This window comes from Nyctereutes procyonoides, unplaced genomic scaffold (genome assembly GCF_905146905.1).
Source record: "Nyctereutes procyonoides isolate TBG_1078 unplaced genomic scaffold, NYPRO_anot_genome, whole genome shotgun sequence".
In the NCBI taxonomy this organism is placed as follows: Eukaryota; Metazoa; Chordata; class Mammalia; order Carnivora; family Canidae; genus Nyctereutes; species Nyctereutes procyonoides.
In genome coordinates this window covers 6,271,313-6,289,227 of record NW_026575047.1, presented here as the reverse complement: position 1 = coordinate 6,289,227, position 17,915 = coordinate 6,271,313, and the positions used below count along the sequence as shown (strand labels likewise).

Here is a 17,915-nt window from a genome sequence, read left to right as displayed (position 1 = left end):
TATGTTTTGTTTTCTGGAGCAAGGGGATTAAGGCATGTTTAACAATAAACACTTTTGTTTTTTGCTAGGATAACACCTATCCTGAGATTTTGCGTTCTAATTTAGGATCAGTTGTGTTACAATTGAAGAAGCTTGGTATTGATGATTTGGTGCATTTTGACTTTATGGATCCACCAGGTATGAATTCTCAAACCATATTTTAGCAAGCCTTTTAACCAAAATTCACTATCTCTACATCTTATCACACACACACACACACACACACCCTTTACTTTTTCTTGTAGTATGCATCAAGAAAAGTCCTATATGTTAGTATTAAAACTAATAAGAATGACAACTATATGAGAAAGTTTTTTTGTTTTTTGTTTTTTTTTAATTTTTATCTTTCCTCAGAGTAACTAAATTATCCTGGGAATTACTGACCCAGCAGGAAAATGAGAAATTTCTAATTTTTCTTTTTGTTAGGAATTAATTTATTTAGGAAAATGACAGTTTTAACTACTGTGCAGGAAAATACTGCAAATTTATATGAATTGTTGTTTGCTAGAACTCTAACTGAATTTGATGACAGTTTTGAGTTTGGTCCACTGAAGAATGAAAAATGAGATTGCTTATAATAGTTTGTACTTTATCACCTTTTTGCTTGTTAAAGCAGTTTGTCTAATAGATTGCCTTTTCCCTCAGCTCCTGAAACTCTGATGAGAGCCTTAGAACTTTTGAATTACCTGGCTGCTTTAAATGATGATGGAGATCTGACTGAATTGGGATCCATGATGGCAGAGTTTCCTCTAGATCCACAGCTCGCTAAAATGGTTATTGCAAGTTGTGACTACAACTGTTCTAATGAGGTCCTATCTATTACTGCTATGTTGTCAGGTAATAGAGGGAAAGGAACTAAAAAAAGCCCAGCTCTTCACAGTTTGGGTGGACTTCACATTTGGTTTTGTTTTTTATTATTTAGTATGATAGTAGATTTTATAGGTGGTTTTGAGGAGCTCATTTTGTTTCCTAAATATCTTGTAAATAGATTTATAAAGATACAGTATTTACAAAAGTAAAGTAATTGCTTGTGCACAAAATATAGTAAAAACATTGGCTCTCTTGAGTGCGAATAAAAATTGCAATAAGAAAAGAACAAGTCTGAACACAATTGTAACAGTTCTTTGGTAGGTTCATCAGTTGTGCGGTTTATTACTGAAAGTACAAGAAGAACTTTGTTCTAGTACTTGGCACTATTAAGTGAGCCTGGGACAAACCCAAACTATCATTTAAATTGAACTTTTCCTACACATATAAATAATATATTCTAGTGGCAGTTGAGCAAATGTGAATTTCAAACTTAGTATCAAATAAATAGAAGTAGTAATGTGTAAGTTTAGGTTTAAAATCTCATCAGTTCATAATTCTTTTACAATGGCAGAAAACACTTGATACGTGAAAGACACCTAATAGATAATATTGCTGATTTCGGAAATTGGAGCATTAAGGTTAACAAATAATGCTGTTTTTAGTAGCAGTAAAGCGTATCCACCAATGAATTATAACTTGGAAATTAGATTTTCCAAAAAGAAGAAATATGGTTAAGAGCTTTACACTGATTCTTACAGCTAAAAAATAGAAGACATTTTATATTTTTACTGATGACCAAAGTACTCTATACTATACTACTAGTTCCAGTACTGGGGAGAATTACTTCAGTTTCAGAGTGGTTTATTAGTCTATAATTATAACCTAATGCCTCAAATAATTCAAAATCTTACATGGAATTAAAAGATAAATTGAAAAATTTTATAAATATAAAATTTTGGCTTAGTTTAGATGTATGATATGTTTTAATGGTGTGAATTTTTTATTTAAGAACTAGCTAAAAATGTTTTTTTGCAGAGTTATGACTGATCAGACTCAGAGCAGATGGGCAGGGCAGTATCGAATCATTTTAATAAAATTGTAGTCTCACTTGCGGAGGTGGTGGTAGGTTGTTGTCTGCCTTTCTTACATGTTTTTGTTAGATGCTCCCAGTTGGTACTTACCCAAGATTTTAGTTTGTAGAGAAAGTGTGGGGCAAGGGTTAACAGATTGCATATTTATTTGTTATCTGCTCAGTTTTTATTCTTCCAGTTTCTCTTATCAGGCATACTATATAATTACCATCGTTGAGTCTATATTACTAGTTCTTTAAAAAACTGGTCATTGTGACGCAGTTGAAATCTTCCACCTATATCTCTTATTTGTAATAAGGAGCTCTGTACAACACAGGAGTTTATTAGCACATCAAGAGAATGGACATTTATGTTTAGTGATTATTAAGCAAGGCACTTGTGGGGGGCAGGTATTAAAAGGTGAGGAAGAAGTCACGGAACAAAAACAGTTTGCCAAGCTTACACTGTTTTGTTTTTCATTTAAATAGTTTTTGACATTTTCAGGTCCTGATATAAATAGTGCAAATCAGGGGCCTTATAGAGTGCTACTTATTCCCACTGTTAATTCTGGGAGCTAGTTCACTTTTACTTTCGTATCTTTGAGAGGTTTCTGTACTTTCATGAATTACCTTGCTTCAATTACATTAAGCAAGACATTTAATTAATATTTATTGTGATCATGTGTCATTGTCTCTATTTGGCTTCTTTGGTATCTTTTAAAGGGGAAACTGTATGGGAAAGTAATTTGATACTGTATTTGATCTTGTTGTTGATTATTCCCATTATCTTCTATCTGGACTGATTCATTTATACTTTTTTATATTGAAAAGGTTTTAAGAGCTTTAAAAATGTGTTGACAAAGTCCCAAGCTGTTAAGTATTTTTACTTTCATACTGCTTTTATGACTATGGAATTGCTAAAGTGAATTAAGGAAAGTTGTATTTTAAAAATGTAGTGCACGCTTTGTAACAACTTAAAATTTTATGTGAATTAACATCGAGGCTCTAAACAAATACTGTAGTTACATATTTTGATGACCCTTGAAATAATGACTGTTTCAGACTAATTGTCAACTTTTAAATATTGGATTTGGTTTTTATATTGAGGTTTTGATTCAAATAACCAAATAACAGTTTTTTTTTTTTTAAACTTGGGACGTCATTTTCTAATCTTTTTTATTAAAATGCTGGAAAAGTAGGCTGAATTTCCCCAGCCTTTTTGAATTTTCTTAATTCAAAGGCGGTTTAACCTTCCACCACTACTGCTATCATCAAAACCCAACATTTCATGATATTTTTTATGTTTCCATATGCTTCTGCTCACCGGTGCTAATAGTGATACCCACCAGTTGGTAATAGCCATAGTATTAGGGAAAAAATTACAGTAGAAATGTGGCAATAGACTGGTTAGAAAGTTGTTTTTAGCCCTGCAGTGGGCAGATACAGCTTCATAACTTCCATAGCCATTCAGTGGATTCAGTGGATGGCCTTTTGAAAAATTACATTTAGCTTAAAGGCTATTGACACCATAATTCTGGTTATTGGTAGAGCTATCGGCACTGGTTTTTGAAATAAGTTGAGCTTTCTATTTCTAGTATCTTGATGGCCTTCAGAATAGCTGTTTGATGCCTACTTTTAGATCTAGTTAAAATCATCAGGTACTCTGTAGCTTTGAAACCCTCTTGTCTTACAGATGTGGTTAGGTGTTGATGTACCAAATCAAGGTAGTAAACAGTCCAAGATGCAGTTGGAGGCCATCCTGCCCTGCCCTATGCTCTGTGAACTGACCTAGCTAGGCCTTGTTCCTCTATCTGTGAATGCGTGACTCATCGATATGGGCGTTTGTGTTGGGCCCATACCAACCTTGTTTAGTCCCACAGTGTTTTGTTCGCCCCACGGAGGCCAAGAAAGCCGCAGATGAAGCCAAGATGAGATTTGCCCACATAGATGGAGATCATCTGACACTGCTGAATGTCTACCACGCTTTTAAACAAAGTAAGTATAAATTAGATTGAAGGCACTCTTTTGTCTAAATGTCACTTGCAGTATATAAGATGTTTCTTCATCTCACTTTCATTTATTATCTGTGACAACTTTACATTAGAAACCCAGAGGTACTTGAGGAAAAACTCCTGACTAGCATTTAAAATGGAAATTGTCTGTCTTTTTCAAAGTTGTTTACTCTTATAATCAGTGGGGAAAATACCTATTATAGAAAGCTGGAAAATGGAGAGCATTAAAAACAAAATACCAGTATAATATTTACGACTAATACACAGATTTGTATATACTTTGTTTCACTGTTTATTTTCATTCGTTTTGTGTGTTTAGTTTTGTATTATTTATAGAATCTTTGCTGTTTAGTAATTTTACTAATAAGTAGCTCTTAAATATAAAACTAAGAAAATAGAAAAATGGGCTGTAGATGTGAATCAGTGTTCTCAGTCAGGCTTCAAGTGGTCTGTAAACATGAGGAGGAATGTCAACTCTACTTGTAGTTCAAGAGCATTATTATCTAGGGGTACCATTTTCTCACCTACAAAATTGGCAGAGGTTAGGGCAAAGTAGTCCTTAGCTATGTAGGAGTGGGTTTAGTGAAACAGTCCTACACGAGAGGTGGAACTATAAATTGATGTGGTCTTTGTGAAAAGCAGTAGATTTTATGTTACTGAGAAAGTTAAGTTCAGACCCTGTGACTCAGAAATAATCTATGAATAATCTGTGATCTTCCAGTATCCTGTGCACACAGATATAATTAAAGATTTCATCCCAGAATTATTTATGATAGTAAAAAAGGGTGGGAGGGAATTACCTTAATGCCCACCAGTAAAAAGATGGTTTAGAATTTTTGCTATAGCCACATGATGAAATACTATTCCAGGCTCCATCCCAGGACCCTGTGATCATGACCTGAGCTGAAGGCAGACGCTTAACTGGCTGAGCCACCCGGGCGCCCTGTTCTAGATTTAAATCATGCTTTTGGAGAATATTTAGTGACATGAAAAACATTTTCCAGTCGTTTGAAAATAAGGAAATACAGTCATAATGAAGTTATTGCCAGATGCTATTATTGGAATCCACCATTTATAAAAGTTAAATGAGAGAGAACTTCAATTAAAGAAAAAATGGAGAAATAATTGCAACAATAATTCCAAGTTTTGAAAATGTTTGATTTCTACATATCAGTAGGTTAACCTCTTAGATATGTAATCAAGTAACGATAGCCTTACATCATCACACTTTACCAAAAATGTGGAGTTCACAGTCAGTAAAGTGTATGGTTTCTGCCAATAAGAAAATGGTTTCCTAATTTACTATAGCATTGCCATTTGTTATCTCCTAAAACTTTTGTTTATACTCCTAAAATAGTCTGGTCATTTTAACACATCTCTTTTGGGGTGGAGATGAATTTATTTATCTCAGAATCCAAAAGTACTGCAGAGTGGAACAAAAGGCATAGCTGCCAGCGTGCGTGCTGCATGTCTGTGGCTTACATATCAACTGTGTCATGAGTTGAATAGAATTGATAAATATCTGGTGAAGAAGCAAAAAGGCCACTACACAGCTTACTTGAGAACATTTTATCCCTCTTGTGTTCAATGTATTGATAACACATAATGTTAAAGACTATTCCTGATAGGTTAGATCTGTCCCAAGAAATATGCTATATTCCTATTTGTGCCACACTGTATTGTGGTGGTTGAGCTGAGCACCAGGCACATAATTAACTGACAGTGGGAATGGCTGCAGAGGAGAAGGCCTTGAGAAGGATTCACGTCCATCTTAGTTCTTAAAATCCTTTGATATCTTTAAGATACTGTTTTAAGTAGGAATTAAAGATTTCTAAAGGATCAGCATGGTTTTTTGCCATGTATGTGTCACAAGAAATTTTAATGTTCTGTAAATTAGGAGATTGTGTTAATTTGTTTTAAGTTTTGATAAATGGCACAGCCACGTGTTAATAGGACTAGCAGAGAGAGTGAGTTAAGAGTGGTAACATCCATTCCCTAGATGCTTGATCCTTGTCTTCCTGCTACATGCTTCTTATGTTTTATTATTTTATTCTATATACTTGTAATAAATAAGGTCAAAGGAAATCAAATGACTGAACATTTGATAGAAGTGTCCCCATTAGTCAAAGGATTAGCCTTTAATTATTGCCTGTCATCTTAAATAAGGGGAGTCATTTAAAAGTATCAGACTTCCAGATCTCCCTGTAATATTTGGACATTTAATATCCATTTATTGAATTTGGAATGTTTTCACTAATGATTTTTAAGTGATGCTGTGTTATGTTATTAATTGAAACATTAAATGTGTTTGAAAAATTAACTTATTCAGATATTGGTCAAGAGGAACTATTTCATTAAGAGACAATAGTTGATTACATAGAAAAGCTAAAATTCATATGTTGAAATAACACTTTAAAGAAGGATTTATTTCAGAGAGCACACACGTGCACGCATGAGCAGAGAGAGAGGGAGAATCTTAAGCAGACTCCTCCCCACTCAGCTTGGAATCCACCTTGGGGCTCAATCTCACGTTCTCAGATCAAGACCTGAGCTGAAAATCAAGAATCGGATATCCAACCTACTGAGCCACCCAGGCATCCCTGAAATCACACCTTTGAGAAACAGCTATATTTAAGTTGTTTTGCAACACCTTGATTGCTCTGTGTATCTGCCTGATTTCACCCTGAACTGGTTTGACCTTAGATCTTAAAAGTAGTTTTGCTGTATTGGTAAGAAATCTATAGCCAGCTTTCTTGTACGAAAATATTTCCATTTTTAGATTTTATTTCTCCCATTTACCAAATTTCTCACAAATTTAGAAAATACAGTAGAACTACCAGATAGTGTTTGTTTATCTTGACAACTTAAAATTGCCATTTTGTTACTCTTTAGGGTATGAATTCTGAAATTTAGAACCCTCAGGAAAGCTATACTCCAGATCAGAGTCTGCAAATCAGCTGCCCTTTTCAAAGGGCCCCCTTTCTTACTGTCTCAGCGTGGACATTTCCATTGCCTTTCAGCTCTGTACATTGCACCAGCATAAGCGAGGATGCCTCTAAAACACACTTTTTTCTCTTTGAGTTATCTCCAGAAGATATTTGGTGCTTTGTCTTAAATACTACTACTCATTCTAGATCAGTTATTTAATTGACTTGAACACATCAGTTCTTCAGTTTAAAGATCCGTTTTACTACCTCACCTACCCACTTGCCTTTTCTGAAATGTGGCTGCATTTTGTAATGGACAAACATTTATTAATACAGTTGTTATTCCTTTGAAAATCAAGTGAGAAAAGGTTGTATGTTATAATTGGTATTATCGTAGAACTAAAGCGAAAAGAGTGTGCCAAAGATCAATGTATATTCCAGAAGCTGCGGAAGGATCAACATCGTTCTGATTTTAAGGTCCTCCCCCTGCTCCAACCCCCAATTTCACATAACCCTCTTAGGTTTATTTATCAAAAGGCCTGTGAAGTAAATAATGAAGTTTTCCATTGTGACTCTCCAGGACATAAAAATGTCATTGTATAATATTTTATATTTTGCTGCAGTTTGAGCTCTTTGCTTAAATGAGCACACAGTGGATTGGTTGGAAGCTTCGCAAGTATTATTCATCAGTGGAGAAAAATATCCCTTTGATAATAAATACATGCAGTGAAATTACTTGAAGTGTTAGCTTTGTTTATTAATAATAATTAGCAAGTCTTGTTTATTAAACATGAGTGGGGATTCCAGACATCCCTATAAACTATGCCACTTGTATTTTATTTTATTTTTTTTTTAATTTTTTTAAATTTATTTATTTATGATAGTCACAGAGAGAGAGAGAGAGAGAGGCAGAGACACAGGCAGAGGGAAAAGCAAGGCTCCATGCACCGGGAGCCCGATATGGGATTCGATCCCGGGTCTCCAGGATCGCGCCCTGGGCCAAAGGCAGGCGCCAAACCGCTGCGCCACTCAGGGATCCCTGTATTTTATTTTTTATTTTGTTTTTTACTTTTATAATATAGCTCTTTATTTGATATTTTTTGTTTTAATTCCCGTTAGTTGAGATACAGTGTTGTATTAATTGTTGTATTAATGTTCAATATAGTAATTCAACACTTCCAAACATCATCCTGTGCTCATCACTATTCAATAGGATACATGCATCCCTATGTTTATAGCAGCAGTATTTTACAATAGCCAAGATGGGGAAGCCACTCAAGTGTCTGTTAATTGATGAATGAATAAAGAGGTGGTGTGTGTATGTATAAATGTGTGTATGTATGTATATGATGGAATATTACTGAGCTATAAAAAAAAGTGGAATGTTGCCATTTGCGACAAAGGACTGAGCTAGAAAGTATAATGCCAAGTGCAGTAAGTCAGAGAAAGACACCGTATGATTTCACTCTTGTAGAATTCAAGAAACAACAAAGGGGAAAAAAAATAAGGTCAAATCAATAAAAAGACTCTTAACTACAGAGAGCAAATGGATAGTTACCAGAGGGGAGGTGGAAGAGGGATGAGTTAAAAAAAAAAATAGGTGAGGATTAAGGAATGCACTTAACCACTTGTATTTTAAGTCTTGTTCGTCCACCACTAAGAGACACATAGGTTGCAGTAAAACCTTTAAACCCTTCAGGTTTGGTGCCCTAGCCCAGGAGTAATTAAATAAAAATTACAGTAGTCCTTTGAGTTCAGTCTTATAACTCATAAATTGTATTTGGTAATCTTAATCTAAGGTGTACTTTCTATGAAAATGAGGCAGACATGGCATTTTATCAAATTGCCTCAACCCACCCCTGTCTGTTAGACTATACTAGAAGCATCCATGTAGATTTTCATGAGTAATAACCTAACTTCATTGATTCAAAATAGTTTATTCAAAATCACAAAATCCAGTAGCCAGAAACCTTAGTGCTGTTTCTGATTTTGAACTTCACTACAGATTTTTAAGAAAGTTGATAACATTGTGATTCTTTTATAACACTGATGTGGATAATTCTTTCTGGGTTGTTTTACTCTTAATAATGATTTTTCTTTTTAATTAGATAATATACCTATTTGGATGATTCATATCCCCTCTTTTTCCCCCCTCCCTCCAACTTTGTAGATCATGAATCGGTTCAGTGGTGTTATGACAACTTCATTAACTACAGGTCCCTGATGTCAGCAGATAACGTACGCCAGCAGCTATCGCGAATTATGGACAGATTTAATTTGCCTCGTCGAAGTACTGACTTTACAAGCAGGGACTATTATATTAATATAAGGAAAGCTTTGGTTACTGGGTATTTTATGCAGGTATGTGGATAACATATGCATGTGTAATTAAATGTTTACATCATATTTGCTTTCTATAACAACCCTTCAAATCTACTTAAAAACAAGTTAGGGCAGCCCTGGTCGCTCAGCAGTTTAGCGCCGCCTACAGCCCAGGGCCTGATGCTGGAGACCCGGGATCGAATCCCATGTCAGGCTCCTTGCATGGAGCCTGCTTCTCCCTCTGCCTGTGTCTCTGCCTTTCTCCTCTCTCTCCTCCCTGTGTATTCTCATGAATAAATAAATTAAATATTTAAAAAAAAAGAAAGAATGCCTCTGAATATTGACTTTATATGTTATGTCCAGATTCTCAAGTGAATTAATATAATATACTAATTTTATGTGTCTAATGAGTAACAGATTAATTTATTAAATGACAAAGTTAGTAATTCAGTTATGTAGAAATCAATTTGTAGTTATTTTTTAATTAAGAGTCTTTATTATACCAAATGATATGTTAGCCATTTTCAGGTGGGATTAACAGCTATTTCTTCAGCGTAAATTTCAGTTTTTGGCTTTTGATTTTAAAATATTGAAACATTTCTGTGAATCTAGGTGGTAACTGGAGAGATACAGTTATAAATCGTGCTAAAACATTGCAGTTGTCTGGGTGGATCCAAGAAGTGCAGTTCACTTTTGTCTTTATATAGCAACTAAAGACTCCCAAAAAAATCAAGTATTGAGATAACTATTTCATTCACAGTGCTGTAGAATGATCATGGAAATACATAACAGACACCTGGGTACTGCAAAAGCCAAAAATGTCCTTTAAGTGATAATGATGAAAAATAATTTAAAATGTTTTATTTAGTTTTAAGTGTGTTGTCGTGGGGACAGTGCTAATTGAAGTATATATAGCTTGTCAGGTAAACAAAGTGTTTAAGAGATTTTAAATTATGTTTTAAACTCATTCTCTACTGGTAAAAATTGAAAACCAATCTATCCATTACTTGGGATTGGATTGATTTTAATTATCTCTTCTATCTCCTGCTTGTTTTTTCATTTTCTATTTTGGCTATGTCTTTTAAGCAAGATGTAGCCTGCCTTAAGGCCAAATGAGCTGAATAAATAGAACGGACCCAAATGCTCAAAATCAAAATAAGAATTGATTGGTGCATAGTCTGTAGTTGAAATCATAGTAACAGTAAGAATTTTTATTATGGCATCTCATATAAGATCTCATTCATTAAAGTTAGGAAAATAATAGAGCTAGGTATGAAAATTCATTCTAGACACTTTATTCTTAATATATAATATGTATTAGTATATAGTGGCTTTTTGACATATTCTTAAATTTGCTTGTAGTTCAAAAAACATTGACAAAACCATATTCAAACATGGATTTCTACTTCTCTGAAGATTAAATTTGTTAGAAACAGGGCATGCACTGTAGTACCTGGCACCTATTAATTAGGTACTTAGTGAATATTTTTTAAAGGAAACTGAGTTCATTTTCTGTTATTAATGGTTACTCATTTCTATCATTGACACACATTCTTCATATTACTATCTAGTTCTAGAATTGGAAAGGGCATATCATCTGTTTCAGTGTTTGCTAATTAAATATTAGGTAGACATATTTGATTACAGATAGAAGAAATACAGGCACGAAGCATGTGCACCTTTGTCCCCTCTATTCTTTTTATATATTTTTTCGTAGACTACCATTTGCTTTTCACCCCTTTTTGCTTTATTTTTTCTATCTTAATTGTGAATGTTTTAGTAATTGTTCATCTACTACACAGTTTGTCACCTAGCACTAAAGAACCTACTCTAGATGGTCTAAGGCAGGAAGGACTGGATAGTGCATATATAAGGCTCTGTGGACCCATTCAGTCACTCTGAAACCACTTAGCTCTGCCTCCCCTTGCAGTGCAAAAGTGGCCATGGGCAAATGGGCTCCCTGGGTTCCAGTGAAACTTTATTTTTTAAAGATTTTTATTATTTATTCATGAGAGACACACAGAGAGGCAGAGACACAGGCAGAGGGAGAAGCAGGCTCCATGCAGGGAGCCCGATGTGGGACTTCATCCCAGGACTCCAGGATCATGTGCTGAGCCGAAGGCAGACACTTAACCACTGAGCCATCGAGGTGTCCCTCCAGTGAAACTCTACTTAGGAACCCTGACATTTGAATTACGTGATTTTTACTCGTGACCAGATATTTTTCTTTTGCCAGGCGCCCCCCCCTTCCCCATTCTGTAAAGATGTATAGAGCATGTTTGTCTGACAGGCCTTTAACAAATACAAGCAGTGAGCTGGATTTGGCCTGCAGGAGTTTGCTTATCCCTGCTTTTATCAGGCAGTTGTAAATAAGTGTAGCCATTGAATAAAAAGCAAAAGATGAAGCTTCTCTGTTCCTAATTATAGTAGCTTTATACCACTTTTGCTTTATGACTAGCACATCAAAAGCATTGTATTAATTTTACTGGGTTTTGGTTTCAGGTGGCACATTTAGAACGAACAGGGCATTACTTAACTGTGAAAGATAACCAGGTGGTTCAGTTGCATCCCTCTACTGTTCTTGACCACAAGCCTGAATGGGTGCTTTATAATGAGTTTGTTCTTACGACAAAGAATTACATCCGGACGTGTACAGATATCAAGCCAGAATGGTAAGCACCACCCTTTGTTCTAAAGGTTTTTGTTAACATTTTGCTCAGAATGGAATCTGATTTTGTTTCAGTAGTCATGTCCTGAAGTTAATGTTATCATCAGCTCAGAATATGTGCTCCAGGGTTTAGGCATGGGGCTTCGACCTGATGGTATGGTTGATCTCTTTAAATCTTTGCTAAGAGGATAGTGGGATTGTTGGTATGGGCATGGGCAGGATTTGAAGTCAAATATAAAATTGTAGTTGACTAGAATCAAAGAGTATCTTTGGAGCTATTCTCTTGTTGTTGTGATCAACTCAAGTCTCCTGGTACTGTACTAGAAATGAATTTGTCCCATTTATCATTAGCTCTGAACTATTTATTTTTATATGTTGATGCTTTAGACAGAGTTAAGCAAACATAAAAGCTACACATCTTGTGTCGTAGCATATTTGATTTACAAATTGTTACTGGAACTGATTGTGTTATCTTAAGCAAAATTACCACTCCTCCCCTTTTGTGTGTCTTGTTTTTTGTTTTGGTTGGTTGGTTGGTGGTGGTTTTGCCAAAATCCATTCCGTAACTTAGGATGAGGGACATCAGCCAAGAATGGTGGGCTGAAAGCACTTATTTTAGTTGTTGTCACTTGCTAGATAGTGTGAGGCTTCTTTCCTACACAGATTTATGACTTGACACTTGTGTAGGACATTACCATTTTATCTTAAATGCTTTTTGGAGAAAAAATTCTATGGCTAAACATTTAAAAAGATTCAGTCAAGTGAATTCTTTGGGGTATAGATGTATATTTATAGTTATTAAACTTGGAAAATGAGAAGATCCAATCATTTGAATACAAAGATATTTCTCACTTAGAACCTGTATTAATACAACCTTGGGGAGGTTGGTCAAAATAGGGTCATTAAAGAAATTAATAACCTTATTTTAATATCTTTACATTAGTGTAAAGAAAGGGTTTTTTTTTTTTTTAAGAATTTATCTTGAAGGTTTTTTTTTGTTTTTTTTTTTTTTAGTTACAGAAAGTCCAACATCAGAAAATTTACAGCTTACTAAACTAATGCATTTCTGAAAGCGGTGTTTATATGGATTAGGCATTTGCAATTGTAATGTTGATTTGGATTCATAGATTTGCCTTTGTTCATCAGTATATTAATGAGTAATTCTTATCCTATTAGCAACTCCAGTCTTTAATTGTTAATTTGGTAATTTTTCCCCCCCTTCTGGACAGGTTGGTGAAAATTGCCCCTCAATATTATGACATGAGCAATTTCCCACAGTGTGAAGCAAAGAGACAGTTGGACCGCATCATTGCCAAACTTCAATCCAAGGAATATTCACAGTACTGAATTCAGTGCTTAGAACTGAAGTTATTCAGAGGACAGCTTTAAAAGATGAATGAACTGAAAAGTTCAAGTTGTGCTCTTCACGTTGGTTCAATAATGGCCTTTATTTGAAAGCTTTTTAATTTTTCTTTACAGTAAATATTCCATTCTGATTTCATAAATTAAACATTTATGCCTCCCTTTTGTGTTGACACTGTAGCTCATACTGGAAAAGTCGATCAATGTTTTGCAGTTTATTGAAAGTAGTTCTATATATAACAATGTTATAAGCATTTCTTTAGAAATGGTTGAAAATGCTTCTAAAATGTGATTATCGACCATGGTATGCATGATCGTTGTAATTGTTGACATTCCTTTTAGAAGTTGTGAAATGTTACAACTTGTGCTTATGTAGACACAATCTTCTGTCTCAGTACAGAGGCACTGACTTCAATAAAGTCTATTTATACTAATTTCAGCCAAAGCACTTTGATATCTTTGTTCTAATCTCTTTAAATATGGCTTCTTCCCAAATGTGGGGCTTTTTTTTTTATTGTAAGTATACTATGATTACATATTTAACATCTTTCCACAAAGGCTACTCCTTAGATGAAATAGTTATTAAAACAATATTTTTAAGAACATGGCAGGACACTTGGTTAGGTTAATTAGGGTGTAACCTAATGGGATAAAAATGCATAGTTTTCATTCAATATTGGCTCTCAGGACAGAATACTGGTAGAATAGTTTTCTCTTTGTCTTAAAGTTCATTTTGTAAGGCTGATTTGTTACCACTTTTTTAGCAGATCTTTTTATTATGCTTAGAGAAACCTAAACACCCTACCCTCTGAAACAAATGTTTATTTGTATTAAATAGTAAGGAATGATGTTATATTGTAGATCTTAGTTTTTCTAAACTCTCAGTGGGATATTTTATCCAGTGTACAAAGTAATTAGCAAAGTATGTTAAGATGTGAACTTGACTTTCCTGTTTCCTGTAACAGGCAGTAGACAAGTTAAAACCCTTTTTTTTAACAGCAAATGAGGTGTTTGGTGTGACCCTGCAAGGGGCCTGTAATCAGTTCCTTTCACTTGAAGACTAAATACTGTACTCCGAAATGTCTGGACTCCCCTCTTTTACTCCCCCCTCCTTTTACAAATATTTAAATGTTAAAGGAAATTTGTAAGTGTGTTTAGTTGGAATTTAAATATATTAAAGCATTTATCATGTGGTTTAAGGGAGTTAATTGGGCTAATAAGAGTTTTTCAGGCTGTATACTTTTTAATATAAGATAGGTGTTATTAAATGATGCTAGTGGCTTAGGAGTTAATACACTTCTGTAAGGGCCTAGTGTTTTTCCTATGGAATAATTTACATGTTGACATAATATTTTGAGTTGCATTTAAGTTGGTTAAAAATTTATCCTACTCTCAGTATCGGCAAATTGTCTGCTAGGATATTTTTAGAGTATGTTCAGAAAGCCTAGGCACTTGGTCAGACTGTTTCCCCTAAATAGGTAGCTTTCGCCAAAGTATTATGTTGCATTTTTTCCAGTTGCATATTTTTTATATTCTGACTATCTAGTTTTAAATAGATCGCATTTTAGCGTATTTGTTGTTTAATCTTGTGCTTTTTAAAATCCTAAATTAAACCATTAGATTTTCTTAAAGAGAAACTTAAAAAAGATGTAAAGGAGGAAGTTTGGCATTTGGCCAAGTTTCTAGGAACAGCGAGTAGTACACTTTTCCATCTTGTAAGTGATGAGTGTGCAGTGTGAGTGGCTACATGGCAGACAGCAGAGCAAACTGTCATTGTGCCCACTCTCCCGTTAGTTTTTGCAAGGCTGGCCACATCTGACCAAAGCTGTGAGTCTTAAGCATTGATGTAATTGGCAAAGATATGGCTTCTGTAATTTGTGTACCCTCACCCCTTCGTTACAGGTTTGGCAACAGAATACAAAACGTGGTCACAATTTCCCTTGTTTACACAGGTGGCTAAAACTATCAAATGAATCCTCAGTGGTGTAGAACAAGAAAGCTAAATTTAAAATTTTTTTTTATTTTAATTTTTTAATTTTTTAATTTATTTATGACAGTCACACACACACACACACAGAGAGGCAGAGACACAGAGGGAGAAGCAGGCTCCATGCACCGGGAGTCCGACGTGGGATTCAATCCCGGGTCTCCAGGATCGCGCCCTGGGCCAAAGGCAGGCACCAAACCGCTGTGCCACCCAGGGATCCCTAAAATTTTCTCCTTAATATTCAGAAAAACAGATTTTCTGAAGACCTCTCCTTACCTCTTAGAATAGTTGAGCTGTTTTTTGTTGTGAACGTAGCATAAGAAAGGAAGGCCTTTCACTACAAGTTGAGGAAATGAACACAACTCAAGGGGAATGGGACAGTAAAGTATACTCTACAGTCAGCCCACTTAGCCACAGTCCACAAAACAGCATATGGCTTAGTCCTAGAATTTCAGGTTTATAAGGTAACACAAATATCCTGAGATTCTCTTCTGAATGATTTTAATGGCCATCCCCTCTGCTCAGATATTTTAAAGAAAACCATTACTTTCAAAGACATTTTAATAGTTGTAGAAATGCCGAGCTAAAATTTCTTTCTCTGTGACTAATTGTTTCTGATTCTCGCTTCTAGAACAAAGTTTAATAAGGATAATTGTTTTACTGCACAATGCCATTTAGGCTGAATAGCCTGTCCCTTACCCGTCTCTTTGATACGGTTTCTAGATAGCCTGGACATCTCTGATAAACCTCTGCTGGAGATTCTATGGCTTGTAGTCAAGTAGTGTGGTCTAAAGTGGGCAGAGTGAGGTGGAACTTGTATTTCCCAGGGGACCAGACATGACATCACTTCTTTAATGCAGCTTATGGTTACATTAACCACTCAAATAACCACAGCATACTTTTGGCTCACATTAATCTTACCATAAATTTAAGGCATCCAATTATTAGGTGATAGTTTTGGATGTGGCTCAGGGCTGAGGAAAGACCCTCACACCGTGGACATGTTCATCTTTGGAGACCTCACCTCATGCTTTTAAATGCATCTCTATATCGCCCATTAAATAACATTTTAAAAATTCTAGACAGGGCAGCCCCGGTGGCGCAGTGGTTTAGCGCCGCCTGCAGCCCAGGGTTTGATCCTGGGGACCCTGGATCAAGTCCCACATCGGGCTCCCTGCGTGGAGCCTGCTTCTCCCTCTGCCTGTGCCTCTGCCCCCCCCCCCGTGTGTCTCTATGAATAAATAAATAAAATCTTTAAAAATAAATAAATAAAAATAAAAAATTCTAGACGTAAAAATTGTTTCCTAAATAATTGGGAAAGGAGTATCTCAAGTACATGTTTTCTCATAGTTTTAGAATTCTTGTACTGTGAAACTAACATACACATTGTTTCAAATGCAGTTTTTAAGTTGACAGATTTAGTATGTACATATTTAAACAAGGATTTGAATTTTACAATTTCTATATTAGAGAAAGTAGGGGAGGAATTGTGTTCCCAGGCATTTTTAGTGGTGTGCTAGTACTGGGCCTATGGACAAAATGGTCCTGTAGATAAACTATTGCACAAGTGGTCAAGTGGTTTATCTTGCATTGCCAAGACAAATGCATTTATTGGGAATTTGTTGCCATGGTGACTTCTAATTACTTTTCTTGGTATACCCTGGCTAGATGATGGGAACTTTCCAGTTTTGCTGAACTGAATTCTCTAGCTTGGACTTGATAATTGCTCATTTCTAGGGTATTTGAACCTCACTTAGCAAAAGCAGTTCTGTTCTCTGTGGCCACCTCTGTCATCATTTGTGTGCTAATAAGTTAGCTCAACCTGGGAGTTGATTAGGTTTGGCAAGTGTCTTACATTTTATTTTGTTAATATGTTGGCCTCTTTTATTACAATTTAAAAGATGCTTGCTATTACTTATAGGGTCTTCATTTGTAATTATAGGTTGTAGTAAATGGAACCTGTTGGGAAACTCAAGAAGGCATAAACTTGAGAAAACCACATTTAAATAACTTTGTTGTTGAGAGGGTTTTGAAGTAGAAAATACTTCGCAGGCTACTTTTTACAAGAAGTTGCATGGTTAGGATCAAGGAGAGGGGATACTTTTTTAAAGAAAGAGACCGCGTTAACATGTTTTTAGTCAAAATTTCAACTAATGTTTTAAGAGACTGGGGTTGAGGCCAAGGTTGGTGATTCACGTTAGCCTTGGAAATGAGGAAGAGATTTCCTTAGATTAGGTCAGCCAAGGGGCCTCAATTCAAATGACCTTTTGTGGAGAGTGCAGGGGATCAAGTTCAGGCCTGAGGGACAGGTGTATATTGTGTGAATTTGACTTCTCAGGCTCCTCCTCTGGTCTCTACCCTGGGAGTGAAAAACGGAGAAGGCTGCACTGCTGCAGTGTGGGAACAAAGGCCTGGAGAACAGTGGTCAAGTGTTTAAGATCTTGCCATTAGAATGGTTGATGGGAGCCTGCTGCGGGGCTCAGTTGGTTAAGCATCCGTCTTGATTTGGGCATCACGTCATGAGCCGAGGGTCATGAGATTGAGCCTTGAGTCGGGCTTCTTGCTAGTTGTCTTCCTGAGCATGGCACCTGCTTGGGATTCTTCCTTTCTCTCTTTTTCCTCCTGCTCATGCGCCCTTCATGTGCATATGCGCACGTGTGCGCGCGCGCTCTTTGTCTCTCAAATCTTTAAAAAAACAAAATGAATTCTTGATAGCTGT

The 17,915-nt window shown here is 35.7% G+C and overlaps 1 protein-coding gene across 1 annotated transcript in view; it reads left to right on the top strand.

Moving 5' to 3' along the window:
- The window catches only part of DHX15 (DEAH-box helicase 15), a 59,898-nt gene extending 46,250 nt beyond the window's left edge, over positions 1–13,648 (top strand). The window contains exons 9-14 of the mRNA XM_055326245.1: positions 69–177; positions 685–876; positions 3,791–3,913; positions 9,028–9,218; positions 11,682–11,851; positions 13,077–13,648. Of these exons, the coding sequence (XP_055182220.1) occupies positions 69–177; positions 685–876; positions 3,791–3,913; positions 9,028–9,218; positions 11,682–11,851; positions 13,077–13,194 (903 nt within the window). The 3' untranslated portion in view covers positions 13,195–13,648. The remainder of the gene's footprint in view (positions 1–68; positions 178–684; positions 877–3,790; positions 3,914–9,027; positions 9,219–11,681; positions 11,852–13,076) is intronic.
- Positions 13,649–17,915: the final 4,267 nt, after the last annotated feature.